The sequence below is a fragment of the Cupressus sempervirens genome, chromosome 2 (assembly GCF_028749045.1).
Source record: "Cupressus sempervirens isolate cs-2001-9-10 chromosome 2, ASM2874904v1, whole genome shotgun sequence".
Taxonomy (NCBI): domain Eukaryota; kingdom Viridiplantae; phylum Streptophyta; class Pinopsida; order Cupressales; family Cupressaceae; genus Cupressus; species Cupressus sempervirens.
In genome coordinates, this window is record NC_143119.1 from 279652957 (window position 1) to 279680638 (window position 27682).

Consider the following 27682-nt stretch of genomic DNA (forward strand, 5'->3'; position numbering starts at 1 on the left):
ATGCAATTCCATATCCTCCTTTATGAATCTAATTAGAGATGGTGGAGTCACCCACTTCTTGAGTGACATTGCCATCATTTGAACTATCTTGCTTGGTAGATTTAGGAATCCACTATTGCCTCATCTGCTTTCGAATGTTTTCAGCTTTAGCTTTCTTTTCATCTTCAATTCTTCCTATGTTCATGCAGTTTTTAGCTATATGACCAAGTTCTGTACATGTATAGCATCTTACAGTAGTGTCCTTCTTCCTTAGGTGATGTCTTGCATAGTTTATACCAATATGTCCATATTCTCCACAATAATGACATCTGCACTAGGTATTGTAGTCCCATCCAAATATTTCTTTAACAAGTTGTTCAGCTAGATTGAATGATTTGGATCTGCATTGGAATGCCTTGTGACCATGCTTCTTGCATTTGTGACAATTTCTTTCAAATTTTGGTTTCTCCTTGCATTCATTAGCTTTATGACCATGCTGACTGCAATTGTAGCATTTACCATTGAAATTACCTTTTACATTGCTCCAACACTTGTTTTATATGTGACCTAGCTTACCACAGTGATTGCAAGTAGGTCTTTGATTCCTTTGGGCACCTTGTTTGGAGGTTTCACCTTCTTCCTTATAACCAAGTCTAGCGTTACCTTTTTGTCTATGAAGATTTTGCTCACTTTGTTGATTTAATTGAGTCATATCTACTTGAGATTTCATCATTCTATCATTGACTTGCTTTTCAGTGATTAAGTCATTTTCCAGACTTTCATTGATTTGTCTTTCAGATCTCAAGTCGCTTTGTAAGCTTTCATTGATTTGTCTTTCAGATCTCAAGTCGCTTTGTAAGCTTTCATTGATTTGTCTTTCAGTGATTAGATCATTCCTCAGGCTTTCATTCTCAGATCTCAGATTCATAACTTCTTCATTTGCATTAGATAGTTGATCTACAAGATCTTCATGCTGAAGGGACTAATTATTTCTTGCCTCTAAGTTTTCATTTGCCTTGTTTCTCTATTCCAAAACTTCACATAGCCTAATTGATTGCATTTCTTGTTCTCTTTTAAGCTTTCTTACCTCTTCCTACAGAGAGTCATTCTTTGCTAGGAGTTCCTTGATAGCCTCATTAGCTTCATTTGAGCTACTTGATGGTAAAAGACCTTCAATATTCTCTTCAATATACTGATGGTCATTCATTTTTCTTGCAAGTTCCTTCCTTCTCTTCAGGGATTGAGAAAGATGCTCCTTAGCTTCTTTGAGTTGAGTCATGGCCATTTCCAGATCTAGCTTTTCATTTTCTATTGCTTTGTCAAGTCTGAATATCTCCATTGTCCTTGATCTTTGCTCAAGCTGTCAAGCTTTGTCCTGAGAACCAAACTAAGCTCTGATACCAATTGTTGGAAATATTCAAGATATGATAGGTTATTGAGAGGGGAGGGGTGAATCAGTAACATCAAAAACTTTAAAGTAATTCAACAATTTAATCATATATACTATTCACCATTCATTCATCTAATCTACTGCATATATGAGAGAACAAACATTTATAACACATGTACATAGTGATTTGGTGACCCAAAAACCTTCCAAACAGAAAGTAAAACTAGGGTGGGGATGATTACCCACAAAACTTCGTTACTGTTGTATGAAGTTGGCTTGTTAAGGCTTACATTGACCACTTTTGGTGATCTGCTCTATTAGGAGCACAAAGGACTGCTAAGTCCACCTTGTTAGAGGATTTACAAACATACATTGAAGTATGCACTGTGTTAGGAGATTTATACAAAAGACTATTAAGTCTGCCCTGTTAAAGGATTTACAAAATTGATTCACCTGTTAGGATGAAATACTGGATCTACTTACAACTTTGATTTGTTGAGTAGATCCTTAAAGTATAGATCATCTCTTGTGACTGATGAATCTTTACTGCTCCTTGTAGACCTTGCCGAATACTCTACTCTTTTGCTAATTCACTTTTATTCTTCTCAAAACATTATATGTCTATCTTGATACATTCTTGCATACCTTGTAAATGATATAATACATTACATATATACCATTCCAATAATTACAATTGCAAGGTTGACTAAAACACAAGTGAACAAAATATTACTGAGTTAGCCAAACAATAAATAACTCGAGTTCACTAAACTGACTCGATGACCTTCTAATACTCAGCATCCACTGCATTGCTCGACATCATCATGCACTTGGTAGAAGTGAAGGCTCGGTCCATACTAATCACTTGACGTAGTTCTAAACTCGGTAACCATTGGAGACTCAGTAGATATAGTATCACTCGATAAAAATTGATTCCTTCATTTACCTTGCTTTCACTCGGTAAACACTATACTTTCATTACTCGGTAAACACTGCACTTCCATCACTCGATAAACACTATGAAGCTCGGTGAACACTGTAAACTCAGTAGACACTACTAGATTGCAATTCACTCGGTAGCTTCATGAATGCTCGGTATGAACTACTTAAGTGATGAACCTATAAGGTAACCACTGAATGCTCGGTATACATCGTAGATGCTCGGTGTAAACTATGAAGCTCGGTGAGTGTAGGAAACTAAGTGCTGAGCTCGGTAGCTATACTGATATAGATAAGTGTTGTCACTAATGAAAATAATAACTTACTGCCAACATTCATCCCTATCCCTTACCTAGTTCATCCCTATCTAGTGATCCCTATATTCACCTAGTTCATCCCTGTCTAGTGATCCCTGGATTCATCGAGGTAAGGGAAAACCTCATCCCTTACCTTGTTCATCCCTATCCAATGATCCCTTCACATAATTCATGAATATTAGTTCACATGTCCCAAGTCCATAACACTTTTAGATGTTAATAATTTTTAACAACAATTTTACATATATGAGATTCTCCTCGGCATTGGCTTGCAAGGTGAGTTTAGTGCTTTATTTTATCATTCCCAACATTTATCCATTAGTTTCAAATGTAATTATGCATGTTTTCAACTATTATACAAGTACATTCATTTCTTATATCTCGTCCAAACAATTTACTTGCACTTAAGAAACACTTTATTGAGTTTATCAATATAATACAATTAAAGTTTGAAATAATGTCACATAGAAAGTAGTCCCTTAAGTATGTACATCAGAAAACCAGTATCAGATTTAACATTGGCATCCCTTACATCTTCCTTCGATTGTGCCTATCTAATTTGAGTACTTTTAATGGTTACGCTTGAGGGTCCTTCTTTCTATTTCCCTAATGTGACAAGCAAAATAAGGGGGATAAATTCAACACATCACATTACAAAAAAAAAAGTATTTTTCAAGCTATTGAAATGAACAATAAATTATACTCATATGATGGAACATTTATATACTTTGATTTCTCAATGTAGTTACAATCATCTAAGGTATCTGTAACTTTGACCTCACTAAACACTTTGTAACTTTCTTCACAACTTTTTTTTTTCATTTTTCAAAGCAAATTTGACTAATAGAAAGATGTGACCCCTGAATAGTGGGTTACACTTGTTTGAGCACCCTAATTTTTGCTAAAATCACACATTTTAATGAAAATATGGCTATTTAAGCCTAGAGAGGCCTCTTTTTAAGGAATTAATTAAAAATGGTTAAATCAAAGCCTCTTACATCAAAACATGTTTGATATAACCTCTCCACTCCTTAGTCATGCTTGCAATTGAGTCTCTTTCACACCTTATCAAATTGTTGAAAATAAAACACCTGGACTTTAGCTTTTGGGGGATTAAATGAATTCATTTGACAAACATAGATGTAGTATGGTATTACTCAAAAAATATTTCTAATGATTATAGTTTTAATATCAATTGAGTTTGTTATGACTTCATAGTTTTAGTTTTACTAAATGTAGATTTTAAAACCATTTATCAACTTCTATGTTTGAATGCTTATTAAAAAAAGAAAAGCAAAATAAATAATATTCTTACATTAGGTATCGATGTCAACTTCATAACAAAAAAATAATAATTGAATTTGGATACACATAATACAAGTTATAAATGACCAAATGAACTTATATCTAAATTATAGTCATCATCATTTAAAAATATATGAAATAGTCATCATTATCAAATGAGACCAATTTAAATCACTTGATATTAGTGTCTCAAATCTAAATTCAAAAGAATCACTTTTTGTTCATTTGAGAAAAAAATTCACACTATATAGTAAGTGAATGTTACTCCTTCAAAATGTTATTTTCAATTAAAAATAATTTTTGAAAGAGATGAAAAAATGGATACAAAACAATTTGAAAAAAATAAATTGAATCTAGAAAAAAATTCTAAAACTTACAAGTTCACATCATCTTCAATTCCTAATATTTTTACAACAAGAGGTGTCCAAAATTCAAAATTCTCATTTTAGTGTTAAAATTGGTAAAAAGATGTAACCCACTATTCTCAAACCACCAACTATGAAAAATCAACTCAAATTCTCATATAAACTCCAAATAATTAAATTGATAATCTATTTTATATTTGTCTTCATTAGATTTGAATGATGGAAGAAAAAACCAAACCCTACGTTAATATAAACCCATGAAAAACCATGTCAACTTTATTTAGTCTTTAATTTTTTTAAGATTTCATAGCAATGGTAGACATTTAGACATTTATATTTCAAGTAGATAAAGGACACCAAATTTCAAAACCACCTTTATTAGTTCCTCCTTAAAGGCAGGAATACTTATGCATTCATTCAGATGCTATTAGTTTTGCTTTTTGAACCAATGAATTTTGATTATTTTCTTTTAACCTTAAGTTCTATTAAAAATTTATGAATTAAAATATATTTAAAACATATTAAAATACAGTTTTTTCAACCATGTCATTGGTTGTCAGCAATTTAGGCAAGAAAAAAATTATTTGTCTTCAATAAAATTAGGCTGAAATTAGATAAAGTGGTGCCAAAAAGCTTTGTCACAAATATTTATGTGTAATAAAAGCTTTGTTAGAAATATTTATGTCTAATAAATAGTCACTAGTGTTCTTCTTATCTACAACTCATTGCAAAAACGAGTGGTTGGTTGAATAAGCGAATTCTTGATTCATCTTTGAGTGTATAGACGTTCCGTAAAACTGTTGAACGATAGTTTTCATCTTTTTCTTTGTGAAATTGTGGGTTGCAGGATTCAGGCAAAGATTGTAAATTAGGTGAACAACTTCGATTCATTTCCTGTTCTCAAATCCCTGACGCTTGATTGCTTCAGTTGTTCCAGCTCGAACTGTACTTCTTCTTTTTCCTTTCCTTGTTCCTCTTTTTCCTTTCATTGGCGTTTAGTTATTTTTGGCATCTGCGGCTCCTTAACTGTATTGGAAACGTGTTTTCGCATACAAGTTCAACACATGATGATTTTCTGAGAGAATGTTTTTATAGATGTCTAATTTCTAAAATGGTGAGTGTAGGGCTTGGGGGATTTTTGGTGTGTTCTGTCTTCTTTACTTGGACTAAAGAAGAACGAAATGGAGTTTTGGGGTAAGTGTGGTTTTCTTTGTTTTTAAATTCTCAATCAATGAAAACTTCATTGTATTTGTAAGTTTTGTTTGTCATCGCCGATTTAGTAGCATCTTTTAATGGGTTTTTATGTTCACATTAATTCTTCACTGTGCTTATGAGTTTGGTAAGTTAAATTTTTTGTACGCATTTGGTTTACTGGATTGGGGTATTTGGGCATGCCTATGTCATTCGTCGAAATTTTTTCCTGTCCATAATCTAACATTTCCGAATCGGCAGGATATAGCTTTCATTAGCGTTGGGGTTTTTATTGCGCATGCTTGTTAGTGTGAATGGATTCTTTATTCAGTGTTGTACCAAACTCCATTTGGCTGGTGTGTTGTTTCGCACATATGTATGGAAATTTATGTCAGCTGTACTGTGGATATTTATAGCACTGAATTAATCAATCACAGGTCCCATTTTACAATGATGGTTTAATTTGAGCAGACTAAAATGAGTCATATTCTTGCATTCCGCAAGATCAATATGTTTAATTAATGTTGACTCTGATCATAGTCAACATCATGATTGGTCAAAGACTCAAAATGAAATATCATAAATGTTAGAAAATTCCATAATTTCCTTTTATCATTCTCCAAGAATTCAAAGATTTGTGCCAAATTAAATGCTGAATTCCATAATTTTCTCTTTTCAAGGGTTTAATCACCAGACCTGAAATTCGCTCCGAGTTCTTGTGAGTACACAAAAAATTTTCTCTTCTGTGTCTCTGCTTTTTTTTGTGTTGTGGCTTAGCAACACATTATAGAAAGTTTGTTCCAACTCCAGCTAGCAATTTTATAAAACCTAGCTTACAATTTGTCAGTAGCATGAATAATTGTGTTGAAGTTTTGTATACCTGAGATTATAACCAGTGTATTAGACAACAGTGTTAAATATAAGCTTTTACTATGAGACTTCTGACATTACTTACAACTGACAAGTAATATCTTTTATTAACAAACATTGTAAAGTTTAAATGTTTGTTAAATGGTTAAATACAATCTTTTTTGTTGTATGTTGCACATCTATAATTTTTAATAGAGACCAATATGCCTCTTTTTTGTGTAAATTATTCTAGTTCAATTTAGGTTTCAATAGTTAGTACATATCTTATTATGATTTTTCTTTTATCTCGGCATTTTGCAGTTGATTTATTGCGGAATGAAAAGATCATACAATGGGCTGCAACCATTGCACAATGTCACAGAGTTCTTTGTATCATAGATGGAAAACTCGTCGAGTTCCCTAGCTCGGCGAGTTTTTAACGAGTTAACTTGCCGATTTAAAAACTCGGCAATCTAGTAAAAACTCGCCGAGTAATCGACGAGTAGTCAGCAAAAACTTGGCGAGTTTTTTCTAAAAACTCGCGATTTACTAGTGAACGCGGCCTGTGATAGATTTAAGCGGCAGTGAGTGTGTTTTTTCTCATTCTTTCTTGTATTTGCATTGTTTAGAACCTTGAGGAGTGAAGAGAAGAAGGTTTGGAGGCATTCTTGGCTGATTGCAAGTGATTCAAGGCGGATTTGAGTGGATTGTAGAGGATTCTAAACGATTTTAGAAGACAAATTTCTTTCCAGGTATGTTCATCTTATCATAGTTTGAAAACTTTTTATAGTTTTATAACAAATGTTCTTTTGTTTTTGTTGTTTTTTGTAAATGTTTTCAAATCATTTAAAATCATTTTGAATCATTTGAAACCCTAGCTTCTAAGGATATGGTTGAAGTTTGTTGTTTGCTAAGGATATGGTTCAAGTTTGAAGTTTGAATCATTTGAAACCCTAGCTTCTAAGTTCTAACTTTGTTTATTCATTTCTCTATATATTTATGTGTAGGGCAGTGGTCAACCATTAAAAAAATGACAAACCCACAAGAAGAGTGGCCACAAACACCATGCCCATCTGGATATATAGGCACTCGGCCTAAAAATGCAAGAGATAAGGCATGGCGGTATGCCTATGAAGCTCCAAATCCAAATGATATTGGGAAGGTGATATGCATTCCCTGTGAGAGAATTATTTCTGGAGGCATAAACCGCCTCAAATACCACCTTGCAGGCATAAAGAAACCTGACTCAAATCCTTGTCTCAAGGTAACTGATGAAGAAAAAATATTCATCAATGCCTTACTTGCAGCTGCTGAAGAGAAAAAATTGAATAGGGAGAGGGCAAAAATAGCTATGAGGGCAGCCATAGCTGAATCTGAAGGAGCTCCTTTTGATATGCAAGAGGAAGAAGAAGCACTTGAGAACATACCAGGATCTCTTTGTGGCCCACGGATCCGCAAACAAAATTTCTCTTTTACCGGTTCCACTTCTTCTACATCTCCTACTTCTTCATCATCACTATCCAGATCCCCATCAAGGATAGGTGGTTATTTTGTGTCCAGGAACACACCTGGAGCACAACCATCATTAGAGGGCACTGCATGGTTTAAGGAGGTGCATGAGCAAACTGATATTGCAGCATCTGATTTTTGGTTTTTCAACAATATCTCAATGAATGCCGCTGATAGTCCCTATTGGGTCAATATGGTGAATGCAATGACAATATCAGACAAAGGCTACAAGCCGCCTAATCGCAAGGATATGAGTGGAAGGTTAGTATTTTACTATTTAGTAATTGTAAATAATTGAGATTCACTTTAGTTCATTGTTATATTTTAAATCTTAATTGTTATAACTTATTTCCTAATTTTTTATTAACACTTACACTTTATTTAATATTACACTTCAATTTTGTAGGTTGCTTGACAAAGCGGTTCGTAGGGCAAGATTGTTGATAGAAGACCAAAAGAAAGAGTGGAAGAAGTATGGCTGCACCATTTTATTTGATGGGTGGACAGATGGAAGAAGTAGAACCATTATTAACTTCTTGATTGCTTGCAAAGATGATGTGGTGTTTTGGAAATCTGTCGATGCCTCCAACAAAGTGAAAAATGCAGCCACATTGGCTTTAATGTTGGAGAATGTTGTCATGGAGGTGGGAATAGAGAATGTGGTGCAAATAATCACAGATAATGCAGCAACATATGTGGCAGCAGGTAGATTTAATTTTTTATATTTGAATCAATATGAATCATGAATGTAATGCTATGGTATTATTCAATTTAGATTTGATATAATTTGTAAATACTAAATATGGAAAGTTTGTTACTAATTATTGATTTTTTGCTAATCTTTTAGGTAGAATCCTCCAAGAGAGGCATCCCACACTTTTTTGGTCACCTTGTGCAGCACATGTCATTGACCTTCTTTTGGAGGACATAGGAAAACTTGATTGGGTGAGTCCAGTTGTGGAAGATGCTAGGCGAGTCACGAAATATATTTATAATCACCCATGGGTTCTCAGTTTAATGAGAAAAGCCACTAAAGGCAAAGATTTGATGAGACCTGCTATGACAAGGTTTGCAACGGTCTTCTTGACGTTGCAAAGTATTCTTGACCACATATTGGCTTTGAAGCAAATGTTTGTGTGTGCTAATTGGGTTGCTTCACCTTACTCAAAGAAGCCCGAAGGAGAAGCTGTGGCACGAATAGTCTTTGATGATAGCTTTTTTGCAAAGGCTAAGGAGATTGTGGAGGTAACTTCATTATATTTTTAGTTTATTCAAGTTTCATTTGCAATTCATAACTTACTATGTTATTAACTAATTTGTATTTTTCAAATTTCAAATGTAGATGTCTCTGCCCCTAGTTCTAGTCTTGCGCACATGTGATGGGCAGCAACCCCCAATGGGAGGTCCTTATGAGGCCATGGATAGGGCGAAAGAGGCTGTTAGAAGTTACTATCACGGGGACAGTCTCAGATTTGACCCCATTTGGGAAATAATTGATAGGAGGTGGAACAATATGCTCCACCAACCTATTCATGCAGCAAGCTACTTCCTCAATCCCAAATTCAGGTACTATGATAATTGATTGTCCTTGAAGTTGGGATTTTAATAAGTCTTTATTTTACTTTACTTTTTAAGGTTGTGTAGTAAGACTTGACATCATTTTCTATTTGTTTTAGAGCTGATGATTCCTACTCAGATCTTAATGGAGAGGTCATGGAAGGTCTCTCTAAATGCATTGAGAGAATGATATCAAGTGAAGATGAGAGAGACCTTATTGTGACCAAACAACAAATCTATGTGGAATCAAGGGGTCCTTTGTTCTCTTGTATGCTAGCAAAGAGAGCAAGATCTACTCAAGCACCAAGTAAAGCGTCAAACTTTAAAACTTTTGCTAATTGATAAGTTGTGCTTCTGATTTTATTTTTTATTGCTTTATAACTTTTAAAATTTTGTTTTGCAGATGCTTGGTGGGCAAGTTGGGGTGGCAATACCCCCAATTTAAGGAAATTTTCTCTCAGATTCCTATCCCAACCTTGTAGCTCATCCCATTGTGAGCGCAATTGAAGCTTATTTGAGTCCATCCATACAAAGAAAAGAAACAAAATGACTCAAAAACAGCTTAATGACCTTGTTTATGTGCACTATAATCTTAAGTTGTGCATAAAAAAGTCACAGCTCTTAGAACTACCTGGTCCGCTTGATCTAGATGAGATAGATCCTTATTCTGATTGGACAGCACAGGAGCCAAGTCCATTTTTTACACCAGATGAGATCGCTGATTTGGAGAGGCAGGCCATGGAGGGGGAGGTTGACACTGATTTTCAGTTCACTATGGATGACATTGAGGATGAGGACGAGGATGGTGATGATTTAGGCGAGGATCAGACATTACCATTAGGAGGAGATGCATCCTCTTCTAGGACGTCGAGCCAGTCAGTAGGGACGTCGAGCGAGGGGGCACAGCCACAGAGTTCACAGTCACGCAGCTCACGCCCTATCCCAATGCGGGGCACTTCTTCTAGGACTAGACCCCCTCGCTTTCCTGCTAGTGCAAGTGGAAAGAGGAAGATGTGATTGGCATTGTCACATTGTATTGATGTATTTAGACTTTTAGTATTTACTTCTAGTTTGACAGATTGAAACTATTTAGTAATTTACTATTTTGCTTCCTACCATGAGCATTCTGCATGAGAATGCAATTTTGTACGCATTATGCATTTATATATATCTAAACTTTGTTTCTTTCTTTTGTATTGTCTTTAATTAACTTATTAGATGCATCTTCTCATTAAATTTTGCAAAATAAATGTATTTTTAATTAAATTTCAGCGATTTTTTAGGTTCCCGAATTTTTTTTTTAAATCGTCGAGTTTTTCTCGATTAAACTTTTGGGGGGCTTGGCGAGTTTTTGCATTTGACGAGTTTTCCAACTATGGTTTGTATCATAGACACAATGGTTCAACCACCAGCTACAAGACACTTGCTACTGTGACTAGCAGAGCATTGGGTCTTTTAAATACGTTTTGGAGTCCTGGACTACAGAAAAATATAGTTTAGCTTATGTTTCATTTTTTATTACAAGGATGGCAGGCTTTTGAGGTTTTATGTTTTCAGATTTTGTCTTTCTGACGTTGAAGGGAATGCCATATAGGTTATCTCTTGTTTCTTAAAAAGTGGGTTGATTACACCTCGCCTCTAACTCTAAGAAATGGAATTTTAATATTTTTGTAAGCCTTTCCTTCCATGGAGTGGTTATTTCTACACAGTTTAGTCTTTAAGGTATGTGGCTCATTCTACTCATGGCTGAAATCTCATATTGTGAGCCCTCATTAGTCAGTTGCGAGTTTGGAACTTGCATGTTTGAAATTGTATGCTTGTTCATGTCTTTTTCTTTTTATATTATCTGTTTTCATTCTGCAATAGATGGGCTTGCTTTTTTCTTCACATTTTTTTTGCAATACTTAAATTGGTTATAAACTATAGAGACATATAAAACACTAATCGCAATTTCAGCTGATGCCAGAGTAAATAGGGACTGCCCTTTTGCAAGGTAGTAATAGGTGAGAATTGATATTATTCAGCTTTATTGTTAGTTCGATCAGGGGTAATTCTAGAGTCAGCAAGTTCACTTGGCAAATTAAAAGTTTGTGATGTGTTGTGTTAAAGATACTGTAGCTGTGCAAGATACCATTTATACATATGGTCATCTGCTTTGAGTTCTCAGAATTATATCTGTGGTGATAAACTGTGATCATCTTTTTTCTAGTTCAAGCACTTGCTATGATGCTCTTCTACCTCTGTTGGGACTTGCTGCCGTAGCTTGCTGCGAAAGGAAAAACTCAATTGAACAATTTGTCATATTAATAGTGTCTTATTTTGGCTTCTAATAGCTCACTAAAAGTTGTTGAGATCAGCTATGCATTGATTAGCAACCACTTTATAAAAGGGCTCTAAATTAATTTCTTAATTTTTCAAAAAGTTTTTGCAAAATTTCTGAATTGGATTGTTCTTATAATAGCAATTAACTTCCACTATATTTCATGATATCTATTTCTTCCTAAAGTTGTTTTCATTACTATTTCTCATTGCCCAGTTCATTAGTTTTAACTCTTAGTCCATTAGCTTTATAGCATATGGCAGGGACTGTGATGCATTGTGTCCCTTGTTTATAAAAGAAATGTAGTAGGGCCATTGTGATCTTAAAGAGTAATAGTAATGGGAAGATGAGCCAATTGAGGGAGATTCGCTTGTCGTAATGCTGCACAAGATCAGAGGAAATTTATTCGCATTGGAAATCTTTCATTAACATGTCCTAAAGAACGTACCACAATACATCTTCTCTTTTTCCTCTCTTTTTTCAATTATGACATCTTGTTAAGTTTTGTGTCATATTGGGTAATAGATCAGTAATATTATTTTCTTTTTTATATCAATATTCAATCTTTAATTCTTTAATTTGTCCCAGAAAAAAAAAAATAAAAAAATAAAAAATATATATATATATATAATTGAGGAAGTCTAAGGGATTAAGTTTTGTAGGTTGAAACATTGAGTAAGTGTTGTAGAGATTCCAAATTCAAATGTCAAAATGACATTTAATGTAGAATTCTCAATTGTGACTCTTTATCTTTTGTAGTTGGTTTTTAATATGATTGTTTGACATGACTTAATATTGGTACATTGTTGTGCTGAAAAAGCTTGTATTGGTCACATATTGATGCTCATATGAGAAAGATATTTGTAAAGATTATCAATATAAATGAAAGTGGGGGAGGATAATTTGAGTAGATTATTTATCACAATTAATTATTTTTCCGTCAATAAATATTCAACTAATATTTTATTAGTAGAAAAAATGTAGACTTAGGATGATTAACTGAACCTTCTCTTTAGTATTAGTTTCTCTAAAAGATTTATCTATAATTAAAGAGCCCTTACTATTTGTAATGACACCCCTTATGTCATACTTCCTTAGGCTTCCTCTTGAGAACCCATCAAAGTTTAGTTCAAAGTGTTCTCTAAAGGGAGAACCCCACTTTACCTATTTTTGACCAAAAAAATTAGGGTTAAATCTATAAATCCCATGCATATGAGAGACCATACACACATCCACCTTTTTATTCTTATAGAATATGATATTAACATTTTGATTTTTTAGTATTATATATTTTAGTAGTTGTATAAATAAATAAAATATTTATTTTAACTTTGAAATTAGATTACTATTTTTTTTCTTAATAGGATATTATTGTTTTTGTTGAATCAAAGATGTCTTACTAATTTTTATAATGATTGTCAAAGCATGTGTTAATTAAAGGGGTTCATAGTACATTAATTACTTCTTATTGAATTAGTCTTTTTTCTTAATTAAGAAGACATCACTAGGCCAACTTTCAAGTTTTTGGTGTTAATAGTTCATGTGGATAGCACAAACCTAATGATCCCCATGGGTCAAATCATATATTAATGCTAGGATGTAAGACATAGTATATACATTGTTTAGTCTAATGAATAATTATGACCTTCCATGATCATTGGTAATTAAAATAAATCAATTGTACCTTTTTTACATGATAATATTGTCCACATATTATGCCATGAAATGACTATTGCAATCTTTGCATTTCTCGAATTACAATTTTCAGAGTAGAAGATTAAAAATTTTAAATTTTAAATGTGAGTTCATCCCACCACCATTATACACTCACACACACAATCACAAAAAAAATTGAGTGTCCAAAATCTTCCCTTTGATATGCTCTAATCCTATTAAAACAAATGAATGTCCAAAATCTTTGCTTTTCCATATGATACCAGGGGAAGAGACCCAGTATCCATCTTGAGGTCTAATGAGTATAATAGTATTGTTATAGATACCCCCCAATTACCACTTTTAAAAAGCTCTAAAAAGTGGCAACACATGTACTAATAGTTGATACCACATGTATTAATAATTGATCACACATGTACTAATAGTTAATCATTTTTTAGCTTTCTTGGTTGTTGATTGGTCCATTTGTGCCAAAGATAGTATTTGTTTTGGTGAGCAGCTATGAGGGGGTGAAAGTAACAAGTATCAGGGGAACGCTTTGAAATGACACTTTTTTACCACTTTGCACTTCATGATCTCTACAAAGAGCTTCGTAAATGTAGAAACACCTAAAACTTAATTTTAAGCTCTTCAACCACCTATAGAGATTCACCAAAATAATTGGCAAAGTTTGACATACAAATTAGGAGTTCTAGCTATGCAAAGTTAGCTTGGGTAGTTACTAAGTTTCTAAGACTCTTCCCCTATGTGTTAAAGGCATCATAGTTTCAAAACCCGTAAATTGGATATTGAATGTTTTTAAACTAACAATGCGATATTTTCTCCATCAATATTTCAAATCATAGTCCTTGATTTCTCAATCTCTTAGGTCCATTTGGTTGTTGGAATACAACTAGAACATAACTTAAAATTGGAATTGGGAATAGGAATGTGTATTCCCATTTTGGCCCCAAAATGAGCATGTGTCAATTCTCCAAAATACATGTTATTGGAATTGCTATTCCAATTCTCATTTTGCTTTTGACTATTTGATTAAAAAATTAAGTTTGCTTAATCGACTGCCAAACATCTTTCTCAAAACTGCCATTATTTTAGCATAGTTTCCTCATTTGGTTGTTGTTCTATTCTCTGAGATTCATTGTCTATGACTGACGTGATCTTTTAACTGCAAGAAGATCTGAATTGTTTCTTTACCTGCCTGAAATTGAAGTACCCTCTTCTTTGATGAATGTACACGATACATGGAGAACTCAGTGCCCAACTTAATTGGCCAAAATTCATATAGGAAATTCATGTAGATCTTACACTAGTCTACCATATGCCACTTGTCTATTGCAAGCAGTTTCCACATTTGGAAGTCACAAAACTCTAGAAAATATATCATTCAAACACCAAAAATTATTATCAAATGGCAATGGACTGAGTTAATATGGGTAGAAGTCTGGTTGAAACTCGATAAGCTTTGTCTAAAGTACTCCAATGCTGACAGAAATAATAACATTATCTGCACTATAAACAGAGCCATCCTCTCAGGAGAAAAATGTTTGGCAATGATAGTTTTGAGAAAGAAGTCCGCTTAATTTGTAGATGAGGATATGGGGGGGTGACCTGCACTTTCAATTTTAATTCCAATTTCAATTTGGCGAACCAAACATATCAAGAATAACAAATCACAATTTCTATTCCCAATTCTTATTCCTAGTTCTAGTTCCAATTCCAATTCCGAGTTCCTATTCCAACAACCAAACAAGCCTTTAGTCTATCACAAGAATGTAGACCATAAGAAAATTAGAAATACATTCTCTTCCTATTCTTCCTATTCGCTAAATCTTAATAATAGAAGACAAAGCATGATACAAACACACTACTATAATACTACTTTCTAGATCACAAAGCATGTGATACGAACACTTAATAACTACTATAATACTACTTTCTTAAAATATTAATTATATTTAATAAACATACTTCTATACAACCGTAAGAACATCAAATTTAGGCACTTATTCCCACTCTAACAACACCGTAATGATGTTCCAACGCGCCTGAAAGACCAGTGAAGAAGAGTGCTGATTACGCTCTCCGTAATCGATATTTGGAGACGATTAATGGCCATAAACATTTCTTAAACATTTCTTAGACAGCAGATTAGGTGTGCTGCCTTGCCGTACATTATGACACATTTAAACAATACTGCTTAGGACTCAGGTGCCTCCATTTGGTTTCACGATGAAGACGCTTTCGGTTGCAGGGGCTTTCTTGTGCATGGCAGCCCTGGTTTCGTCAGGTCACGGGTTCAAATCCACTGCGGCTCCGGGCTTCGCATACACGAGGAAAACGATCCCCCACACGCCGCCTACAGCCACAGCAAATCGCACTGCAAAAACAGCATGCACTGCAAAGTAAGCAAATCTGAAAACTGATTTCCCCGGCTCAGTCATGATTTAAGCTCTCCTTTCCATGATTTATGTTCATCTTTTCAGGATTTGTGTTCTTATTTTCAGGATTTGTGTTCTCATTTTCAAGATTTGTGTTCTCATTTTCACAATTTCTGTGCTCATTTTCACGATTTCTGTTCATCTTTGCATGAATTTTTAAAAATTTGCTAAAGGTATTGGGGGATGAGTGATCGGAAGGAGACCTGGCCGCGAATGGTCCCTGTTTCATCCAGCGTAGCGAAGGTTTTCGGGTCTCAGGCCTTGGAAGCTTATGGCCCTACCCTAACTTTGCTGCAGGCCATGGCAATGAAGGAGGGGAAAAATGATGGCTACAGCAGTCTGATTAAAGAGTCTTCTGCGGCTCTAGTAAATGCGTACGGTCGCCCAGGGTTTCCTTTCACGGCGTGGCGAGTGAAGACGCTGCTCATACAGTCTCTGGTTTCTCAGGAAGCCGCCTCTGCTCAGGCAACGCGCTTTCGTGTCGCAAATCAGGCATGTTCATAATCTTGTAAATTCTTGTGTTACAGAACCTTGTTTCTGTGAGGACGGATTTCGTTAAATCATTGCAATTTTGGTTTGTGCCTTTTTGCTTAAGGGTTTGCAGATCTGCAGTGGGAAAATTTGGGGTAAATTTTCAGTGGTCTGGTGGTTTGTAGTGATTCTCAGGTGTTCTGTTAGGGTGTGCTGTTTGTGGGACCAATGTAATTATTGGGATGAATATTGTGACATTTGAATAGCTTTTTTCGTTTTTTAAACCACAGAACGATTATATGGGTTTTTTGGAATTAATTTTGGAATTTTTTTCTGAATCCTGAAGTCTGTTCACACCATTATCATGAGAGAAATAAAATGTTAAGTTAATTTATACAGTTAATTAGTATTATATTTGTATACTCATAACTACGAATAATTAAATTACTCAAAATCAGATCATTTGAACTATAAGAAAATGAGGCATTTTTATCTGAAAATTTGCAAGAAAGCTACATTGTAAATAACAATTTGTACGAAATAGGAAAATAAATTTGAGCTTGCATTGAATTAGATTGAAATTTTGAAAGTAAGTTTGAAGGAGGAGTCTCGAAAGATGAATGTAGATAGAAGCTTGCGTAGCTGTTGGATTATATCATTATTGAATAATCCTTTTATTGTTAGAAGTTTGTGACTTAGCTGGTATCTGCTTTTAAATGGTTTATTATTTAGAGTCGAATGTGCCTTTACTTGTATCGGAAGTCTATGGTTGCGCTGGCAAAAACAGTTCAAATGGACCCATGAATCAAATCTGACCTTTTATTTATAGTTTGAGACTTCATCTACATCAATTTTTCTTTATAGTGTGACTTGCGATCTTCATCATTTTATCTTTATAGGCTGACACAGTGTCTTCATCAATTTCTGTTTATAGTTTGACATACCATCGTCATCACATTTTCATCACAGTTTGACACACCATCTTCATCAATATCATTAATTTCTACCTGTTTTATTTACGCTTAAAATAGTTGTGAAACTTTTCAGCTTCTCATTTGAAGGAGAAAAATGTATAAACATTCGAAGGTCACGTGTTATTTGGTTTGGTCTCTCCATAGAAAATTGATTCAGTTTTTAATGAGGTTCAATGAGGCAGAGAATCCAAATTAGCATGGCATAACGGTTGTCCAAAGATTTACTTATGGGGGGCATGAAGAATAGTTAATTTAAGGAAATGATCAGATATATTGTACGTATCGGAAAGGAACTTTGTTAATATTAATTTGGTTGAATCAAATTGAATGTATTTAACTTAAGCACAATAAATTTATCTATGTTAAATATTTTGAGTTGTAAATATTGGTTACTTTTAAATAAATATTACCTTAAAAAATAATTGTAAAGATTTGTATTTGATGATGTTTATAAATTTGTGATGTACTTAAGTTCGTATATTTCAAGGTTGGAAGTAAATCTATGCTGATTATGTTTGTTTCAGATTTTGTAGAGGTTGTTATTTTTCTTGGGTCGCATTTGTGGATCTGGATGGATTCTCTATCCAAACATTTGGTCTTTAATGTGGATCTAACTTATAACTTCTACAATGTGTTCCATGTGTTTTGCTTCTATTGATAAGGATTTATGGTTTTTAAGAATATTTTTTGGAGGCTAGTGAATTACTAAGGGACAAAGGCCCCTAGGCCATCCCATAAGAAAAATACTAACTTCATTGTGTTGTCCCCACTTTTATTCTCCACATGTTAAAGCAAATGAACCTTAGATGTCAAGTTAAAAGTGGTATTCTTCTGATTATCTTATGATGAGTCTAGGTCTAGTTTTCCATAGGCTAGCAGGCTTTTATCGGGTTTCCCTCATCTTCCTTCTCTGGCAAATTGGGTGGGTTAACCTAAATTCATGTCTCGCAGGATCATATTTTACTCACAACCTAATGCATTTCTTCGAAGATGAAATTCAAATTCCTAATGTTCATATTGCAACTTCTATGGGAATTTCCAATTTGCCTTCTCCTTAGCAAGTTTCGGCCCATGAAGGTAGATTTCCCGCAAAGATGAAATTGAGCTCATTGGAATCAAGCACGAGGTGGTGGAAGTAGGTCGAAGTGAGTACAATTTGATCAAATATAGAGGTAATAGAAGCTTTCAAAAATGCTCAATCTACTTAACAATGGCGAATACCTTGGTTAAAGGTGGTGAGAACAAGGGTTGAAATCAAATCAACAATGCAAAATACACTGGAACATCCATGTCACATGTTGAAAAGTCAATTGCCCTCAGAGATGGATTCCTAATCGTTAGATGAAGATTAGATCAAAGGTTTTCACAATGTGTTGATTGATATTCCATATGGTGTAAGATAAGTCACTAAGCTGTGAAAAGCGACCTGGGTGGTTAAGTGTGTAGTCATCACAACACTGCACAATTGAACAAAAAGTTAAAATTTCAAGTTACGAAGTTGTGCACAAGGTGATAGGCAATCTCACACAGTTAACACAACATTGAGGGTGGCAAAATAGTTAAGACTTTTTAGGTTGCGAGGATGCGAAGAATGAACATGACAATTAAGATCTAAAGCTATCACATCATTGTTGGCAGTTAAAGTTGACTCGAGGTTAATGTTGCGACAAAGCAAAAGCATGTATTCGTAGCTTTGTAGAGTTACATGATGGGTTAGAGTTTTAAGTTGCGAGTGTGCGAAAAGGTAACAATTAAACTCTTCATAGTGTCATAGATGTTAAAGCTGATTTTCAAATTTGGGTCACGAAGCTGCAAAAGGTGATCTAACAGTTAAGTGTGAAACCATCACAACATCGCAGATGAAAGAAATGTTAAGTCAAAGAAGGCTGCAAAGGTGCGAGAGACAACAACAGTTAAGGCATAACAGTTATTGCATCTTCGCAGGTAGTTAAAGTTAACTAGGAGTTAAGACAGCAAAGCAGCAAAGGTCTATCATCGCACCATTGCAGAGAATGATAATAAGTTAATATATTAAGGCTTGAGGTTGTGAAAAAGGTCGAATGAGTTAGGTGATCAAAGGAAGTAGTATCTTGTTAATTCGATAAAGCAAAATTTACAAAAGTGACTTGCGCAGTTAAGTGTGAAGTCATCGCAACGTCGTGAATGAAAGAAATGTTAAGCCTTAGATTGTGGCAAGGTTGCAAGGTAGTAAATCAAACAGTGATCGCATGGTTGCAACTTATTCTTGGTTTGAAGGTTCCTAAGTTGTGATGGTGCACAGAGCATAAAATGGCAGTCAAAGTTTGAACTGACGCTGCATCATATGTGGTAATGCAATTAAGGAATTTCAAGTTGCGAAGCTATGAAAAGTATTCAGAACAATTAAGTTAAATGTAGGTGCGACGTCATAGGGTTTCAGTCAAAATTGAAGTCTTTAGTTGTGAAGCTGCGAAGTGAAGAAACTGTAAATCAAAATAGTGATTGCAACATCACAATAGTTAAAGATGTTAGTGATTAACAACTACGAAGAAGCGACATGGTTAGATTCAAAAGGTTTTACTCTTTTGTAGGTTTGAAATAACAATTAGTTCTAATGTTGCGAGGGTGCGAACATGGTTAGTGTGTAGTAATCGCTGCTCTGTTGTGGTTAGTAAAAGGAGGCAGTGAGCAGTTGCGAAGTGGTGAATAAAAGGAATCACAACATCGCAGATTAAAAGACATTCGAGATATTTCAAGTTGCGAAGCTACGAACAATAACCTAGATCATCAATGCATCGTGACCATCCATCAGGCAATAGGAAAGATCTATCAACGATGGTAATTCAAACTTGTTGTGACTGTTAAGATATGAAATACAAGTTTTGGCGCCAAGGTGACTGTTACAGATCAAAGAAGAATATGAACCATTTTGAGGGTTTATAATCATTTCTGCTTTCCTTCTCTAATATATTGAATTGTAATCGATGACTGTTGGATTTCTGAACAATTCAAGTGCTCTGTTAATATAACTAATGAATTTGTAACTGGCCAAGAACCCTAAGGGGGGGCCTATATATTTAATTTTTTGAGTGAATAGAAAGGTTGGCAAATTTTGGTGTGAAATACTCTTTGCTGCAGAGACGAATAGAAGTGTTTGATACCATTGATTTATTGTTCCATGCATATGTTAGTCTGTGTATTTCTTTCAAGTTAGATTAGAAATCTGAAGACAAATAGAGTTTTTTTTCTCTTTTCAATTTAACGAACTGACAAGTAATTAGAGAATTACTAAAGTTAAAAGAAATACTTTTGCTATGATGTGTAAATTATAGTTTTTACATCTTAGGTTCATATCATTTCATCCTACATTTTATTCACATTATAAGTTTTCACAATTGCATTGTCAATTATGTGGATTCATAAGATGTGTGAATTTTCAGAATTGATCTCATCCCAAGACCAATCCATTGTCTGAGTTAGCCCTGACTAGGCCTAACTTGGTTTGCCTCTTCTGTTATCTAGTCAAGAACATATTATAGTAGAATTAGAAATAAACAAATTCTTTGAAAATCATAGACAAGGGAGTTGTACATATAATTCAGAGGGAAATTAGTTATCAAATAACATTTTTCCAATTGTTGTATTCTATTGTTCTTTATACATTTGGGCACTTTGAGAGTTATTATAAGAAAGAACAATCTTTTTACCAACATAATTTTTGCGACTCTACTGGGGATTTGAACAGTTGCTAGACTAGAAGAAATATATCATGAGGAAAGATGGTGTTACCTCATGAAAACATATTCCCTGTGCTTCAACCTAACCTGGGTTTTCGAGACGACCAAGAAGACATAATTTCTTCCTTAAATACATCCATTTGGAGATATAGAAAGAATATTGAACACTATAGACACGCTATCTAATTGCTTGAAGAAGAAGCTAGATTGGAATAGGGTCGTGCTTCAATAACCCTTATCAACGAAATTTCCAACACCAAACTGGAAGGAATAATGATGGAAGAAATAATGAAGGTAGAACCCTACAATTGACAGGTCCAAAACCAAGATTGGCTATAAAAGCAAACCGTAAAAAAGGAAACGTGTGTCTTTCATTTGACAATGGACCATTATGGAGAAAGTTGCCCAAAAGTAGTCCGCATGATGTAGTTGTTGACGACTAACGAATTGAGTACCTCAATGTCAGGGGCTGAAACGAATTCATCCTAGATTGGCGACTTTGCAAATTTATTTTTAGAGTACAAGTCCGACTTAGAAAGGCATAGAGAATGCTATGCTACTATAGATGGTACTGCATATGCCATGCTCACTAGAAGTCAAAAAGGCAAAACCATGATTCCTATTTCTCCTTCAAGAACCCATAGATCCATCTACTTTAGGTACTAAAGATGCCAGTCAAAGAATACAAATTCTTCAATCGAGTAAGGAACAAGGTCCCTTTGATTTCGTTCAATTTTACAAAGATTCCAAAATTCAAATTTCTCCTATTAATTATTTAAATCTAATCCTCGCTAAATTAAAGAGATTCATAAACCATTGTAAAAGCAATGATATAAATTTGAATCATAATGTTGCCTCAACCTTAGGAGATGAATCCTTGACATCCAATCTTTTTGAACAAGAGGAACCTACGGTTCTAGTCACCTTTCCTGGTCAAAAGTTTGAGCCTTTTTATGTATCCCTTTATATAAATGGTTGCAAGTTGAACAACTGTATTATACACTCAGGAGCTTCTGATAATGTTATGCCCTACCCTGTAGCTAAAGCCTTAGGTCTCACTCACCAAGGTTCATGGTAAATGCTACTCTATGGACGCCAAACAAGTCCAATTGCTTGGACAAATCAAAGATACTTAGGTAGCCCTAGCTGTTCATTCGGAGAAGAAACTATTGTTGACTATCTTGGTTGATGATATTCCTACTAGCTATGGGTTATTGCTGAGTAGAAGTTTTTGCAGAGATTTAGGCAGATAAATAAAAATAGACTGATCGCAAGCCATAATTTCGATGGGTAGCAAGAAAGTTAAGCTAGAACCTGAAGAGAAGGCTAAATTCACTATTCTGAAATTGGATGACCCCAAGGCCCAAATCCTATATCAAGAATTAGAATTTGGCAACTACATGTTATTTACTGATGATAGTGTTGATAAACAAAAAGATGATGAAGAAGAAAACCTAACCTTCGCTGAAAAAGAAACACCGCAAATTTGGACACTGGGATTTGATGGGAGTTGCTCCTCATCTAGCTCAAGTACAAGAATCATATTGATACCACTAGAAGGTGAACTCAAACCAATGGCATTCAAACTAGAGTTTGGGAATGCAAACAACACAGCTGATATGAGGCCCCGTTCCTCAGAATAATTGCCACGAAAGAAAAGGGAGGGAAAATTCTGAAAGCTCGAGGGGATGTTGAATTGATTGTTGGCTAGGTAAAGGGTCAATATCCTGTGAAAAATCATAAATTGAAAAACTACCGCAACAGAGTGTGGGATGAGATTGAAAGATTGGATGCTCTTTCAATAGAGTTTTTTGCCAAGAGAGTTGAATTCAAAGGCAAACTCAGTAGCAGTATCTACATCCCTATTATTGTCCTACCCAAAATTTAAGGATAAAAGGTATCATGTGGAAGTCATATATAGACCATTTGTGCCTGATAATGCAAAAGATTGACAATTATTTGAAGATGATAAGAGCCTACAACTATTTCTAGAGAATGCTAGAAATTTTAGTGAAAATGATTTAAGTGGTTGTCAATTTGGTCACCACGAAAAACAAAAAAATAAGGAATCTGGCATCATCTTGTTACAAGGTAATACTATTCCCCCCTACTTCGTATCATTGGAAAAATTGTTCAATTACCATGATACTTATATTAAGAATAAAAGAGCGGAGAAAGGACCTACCACTAGTGAATATGGAGCAAACATTAGATGTGAATAGAGCCCTAAAATGATTAATGACGAAAAATGTTGCACACAGGAAGAAAGGGAAGAAGTTGAGAAATATTTTCTTGATTACCAAGATGTGTTCGCATGGAGTTATGAAGATTTAAAATGAACGAAAACTTCAAGCATGAAATTCCTTTAAAACCAGATGCTGCTCCTTTTTGACAGAAACGAAGAAGCTACAATCCGAAGGTTGCTAATGCCATATTTAGAGAAGTGGATAAAATGCTTAAAGAAAGAATCATATACCCAATCCATCATTCCAGTTGGGTAAGTAACATAGTGCCAGTTAGGAAGAAAAATGGAGAGATAAGGATATGCGTACATTTCTGGAACCTGAACTAGGAATCACTAAAAGATAATTACACACCTCCGAATATGGATCACCTATTACAGATAGTGACAAGTGTAGAAATGATGTCTATGCTTGATGGCTTCTCAGGCTACAATCAGTTTGAAGTGGAGAAGAAAGATCAACATAAAACCACTTTCATCACCCCGTGGGGAACTTTCACATATCATAGAATGCCCTTTGGCCTCATCAATGATGGCGCTACTTTCGAACAAGGAATGAAACTCTCTTTTGCAAACATGGGGTTTCCTTGAATCCCAAGAAGTCAATCTTTTGTGTGACTGAAGGAAAACTATTTGGCCACATAATATCTCAGGAAGGTATAAGAATCGACCCAAAACAAGTCAAAGCTATACAAAGATTGAGTCTGCCTACAAATAAGACTAGGGTCAAATCTTTCTTTGGTCAAGTAAACTTTCTTAGGAGATTTGTTCAAGACTTTTCGGAGTTCACCAAATGTATCGTGGATATTGTTGTCACAAAAACTTGCACCCTTGTCCAAATTTTTTACCTAAGGACAACCCTGTGAAACATGGAAACAATCTCCAAGCTATGAGACTTGAACTATGAGGTTGAGTCTCCGAAGAAGGCTGACTTCCTTTTCTATCAGGATGCACCTAAACTACACTTGAAGAGAAAAGGGAGAAGGAATACATGAAAGTAATTACCCAATCTATTCTAAGGAGGTGATCCACCAAAATAGAGTGTTCATTCCTACCTCTGCCCATATATGCATAGTTAACCCGTTATAACCTCAAAAGAATACATATTCAGACCTTGTTTAATCTAACAACCACATGTGGATTAGACAACAAAGGAATGCTATAGGAAGAAACTTCACTCAATATCATTCAAATGTCAAAATAGATACAATCATGCAAATTGCAGAATATAGACAAGAACATTAACCAGAAGAAAAGAAGTCTTGCACAGTGTGTTAATGGTAGAAAGAGATACAGTAGAGAGTTACAGTGGCTCAAAGGTAAAGGGAATTTACAATGCACATGCAAAACATGCCAAGGAAAAAAAAGAAGAATCTACTACCTTAGAAGGGCTACCAAATGTACTTTTATAGCTTAAGCATAACTAGATATTTTTGACTGTGAACCACTTCACAACCACTACATCCAACCATTATTGAAAATCCAAAAAAATCTAATCATGGTACAAAATTGGATGCTAGAAATTCACTTGTACACCAAATAGAGCTCTGAGAGGTTAGGAATAATGACTATTAACTTCTGACTGAGTAGATGGATCAACCAATAGCGATAGAGTGCTCCTCTGCATGTATCAGACTTGGGGAATGATGAAAGTGGTTATAGGAGATCATAAAGATAGAATCTATCATTGAAGAGTTTCTTCCTCTGTCACCAACTTACCAAATTAGTCATGTCATTGGTCAACTAGAGTCAAACCATCAAGCCCTGCTATGTGGACCAATCATCCTTTACCATTCTGCCACTATGTGAAGTCTTCCTGCTTTGACCATCCATGATCGCAACTTCGCCACTACCTTTCTTTATTGACACTTCTTGCTTGTGAAACCACAACCAATTGGTTATCACTGCTTTGCAGCCTACCCTTGACATTCTTCCTTAATCGCTATGACCTTGTGAAGGCTGAGATCCTGATTGTATTTGCACCATCGCCATCTTGACTCAAAGTTCACCTTTTAACCTTGAGACCAATCAAAACAAAGGAAATTGCTTGATCACAACTCTAACCTTAACTTCTTCTTAACCTGCTACGACCATGCATTGGTGATAGATTTGAAAGATCTAACAGTGCAAGATGTATCCTTGAAACACTGAAGAGTTTCCCTTTTCGCACTATCACAACCTAAACCACAGTATGTCAACATAACCTTGCGGCTAGGTAAAAACAATACAATTGCGCCTTTGCCACCCTGATGTTGGTTGAGCCAACTAACTCTGCAATGATGCAAGCATAGGGCAGTCACGCCTTCGCCACCCTGACCTTGGTTGACGCTTAACCTACTGTGATTGTGCAAATCGCATGGTCGTGACTTAAAATGTTCTAAGGCATAACATGAAATAAAGGATATAGCCAATGTTAAATTATTTCATAAAAAACCCTAGGTGACCATTGAACGGATTATCGTTTAAATTTGATTTTCTAGCAGAAGGGCATTTTGGTTAACATTTTTGGCGACTTAGTGGGGATGCAAGCTTGCTTGGCATATGACCAGTGACCATTAAAAAATCCATTGGGTTATGGAGTCTCTAAAACCACAAAACTCATCAAATTCATCACCTCTACCACATTTTGAGCCATAAAACATGTCCTTCTACCTCTGTAACTCTGCAAAATTGGAACCAAAATTCTCTACAACAAAACATATGCTCGACACTTCTTGGAAAACATGAAAAAATAGAAAGAAATTACTCTAACTATGTACAAGAGACCTCATCTTTTCATCAAAAATAAGGCTTGAGATATATTCCATTTACTAGAATAAGCAGAATTTCACCATCAGGTTTTTTTAACTAGAAAGCATTGGCCTGTTTACAATTGATAATTACATAGGGACCACTCCATAAGGTATCGAATTTTGAGTGTCTCCCTACTTTTGCTCTCTCTGTTTCCCATTTGAGAACAAGATCACCTTCCTTGAAATTTCTGACCTTAGCCTTCTTATCGAAGCTCTTTTTCATCTGTTGTTGATCTAAGCTTTGTATTGCTTGATGTCTCTTCTCTTCTAGCTCCATTAGTTCTTCCATTCTAATTGTCATAGTGTCATTTTCAATTAACTCTAATTGATGAGCGGACTTAAGGGCAGGAAACTCCAATGAGATAGGAAGTCTAGCTTCCCTGCCATATACTAACATGAAGGGATAATTTCCAATAGCCCTTTTAGGCGTTATTCTATCAACCCACAGGGCCATCCTCAATTTTTGATGCAAACACCTTTGATTATCTTCAATAGTCGTCTTGATGATTCTGATCAAATTCTTATTGGATGGCTCAACCAAACCATTACCTTGAGGGTAGTTGTAATGCCTCACCCGAAGATCCTTGGAACAAGGATTCAATACAAGCCAAGATATATTTTTTTTAAACAAGAATGAATGCACATGATAACATCATATAGGGATCATAAAAATCGCAATGGAAGATTTCACCAACAATCCCAGCAACCAATGAATCTCCAAACGCCACTACCAAACAAAAATGACAAACTACAGAAGAACGCAAATGATTTTGCATCCAAAACATTCCAAATTCAAAATACACTACCAAGGGATTCAAGGACACCGTAGAGGGTAGCTAAAATACCTCCCAAAAACTTTCGGCCAAATTGAAAAGTTCCTGTTGTCCATTCAGACAGGTCTTTCCAGAACCTAGGCGATACTTTAAATCAACATAGTACGATACTTTCCAATATTGTACGACCTTTCTAATGAAGGCATGCGATATAATTAGGGTTTGGGCGATACTTTTCAAGAAGGCATGTGATACTTTATCAGTATCGTACAACCTTTCTCCAAGAGGCGTGCGATACAACAAAGTATCACACGATAAAGTTTACAAGGGCATGCGATACTTTCCAGTATCGCGCAATTCTTCTCCTTTGAGCGTGTGATACTTTAATGTATAGCCCAATGCTGATGCACTGTTGCCTAGTAAAAGAAAGAATTACTCTAAGGACCAAAACAATGGATGAAACAAGAAATCAAACCTCCACATCGGGGAGTACCAAATCCATAGTTGAGGCAAAGACGCTCAAAACAATAGCTACAAGATGGAAACTACATCTAACCATCTATCATGGTAGTGAAGGGAAAGAATAGAAGGTAACATTGCAATGCACTCAAACAACATTGCAATAAACTGAAACAACATCGTAATGAACAGAACAACCAAACTAAGTATGTGGTTCCTCCTAACCATAATATCATCAAAAGACCATCATGGGTTCTAGCCATCCCTCGCACACAACATCCCAAACTACCAACCAGATTGTTGGTGTTATCTTATGAGGATGTCACTACTAAAATGTACTACAACATAAGAATAAGAAAATCTAACATACTAGAAGTAAAGCATACAATAATCCTACCAATCAAACTCATCATCTAACATAT

General features: G+C 35.1%; 2 protein-coding genes across 2 annotated transcripts; both read left to right on the top strand.

Annotated features, from left to right (window-relative positions):
• Positions 1-5406: 5406 nt before the first annotated feature.
• On the top strand, positions 5407-11595 carry LOC149572135 (uncharacterized). The gene is made up of 4 exons (XM_089815778.1): positions 5407-5489; positions 8251-8549; positions 8692-8911; positions 11520-11595. The coding sequence occupies exons 1-4, from the start codon at positions 5407-5409 to the stop codon at positions 11593-11595; spliced, it is 678 nt and encodes a 225-aa protein (XP_089671904.1).
• Positions 11596-15594: 3999 nt separating this feature from the next.
• Positions 15595-16642, top strand: LOC149572136 (pollen Ole e I family allergen protein). The gene is made up of 2 exons (XM_089813427.1): positions 15595-15797; positions 16007-16642. Exons 1-2 carry the CDS (start codon positions 15625-15627, stop codon positions 16335-16337), a joined length of 504 nt encoding a protein of 167 aa, XP_089669553.1. The 5' UTR covers positions 15595-15624; the 3' UTR covers positions 16338-16642.
• Positions 16643-27682: the final 11040 nt, after the last annotated feature.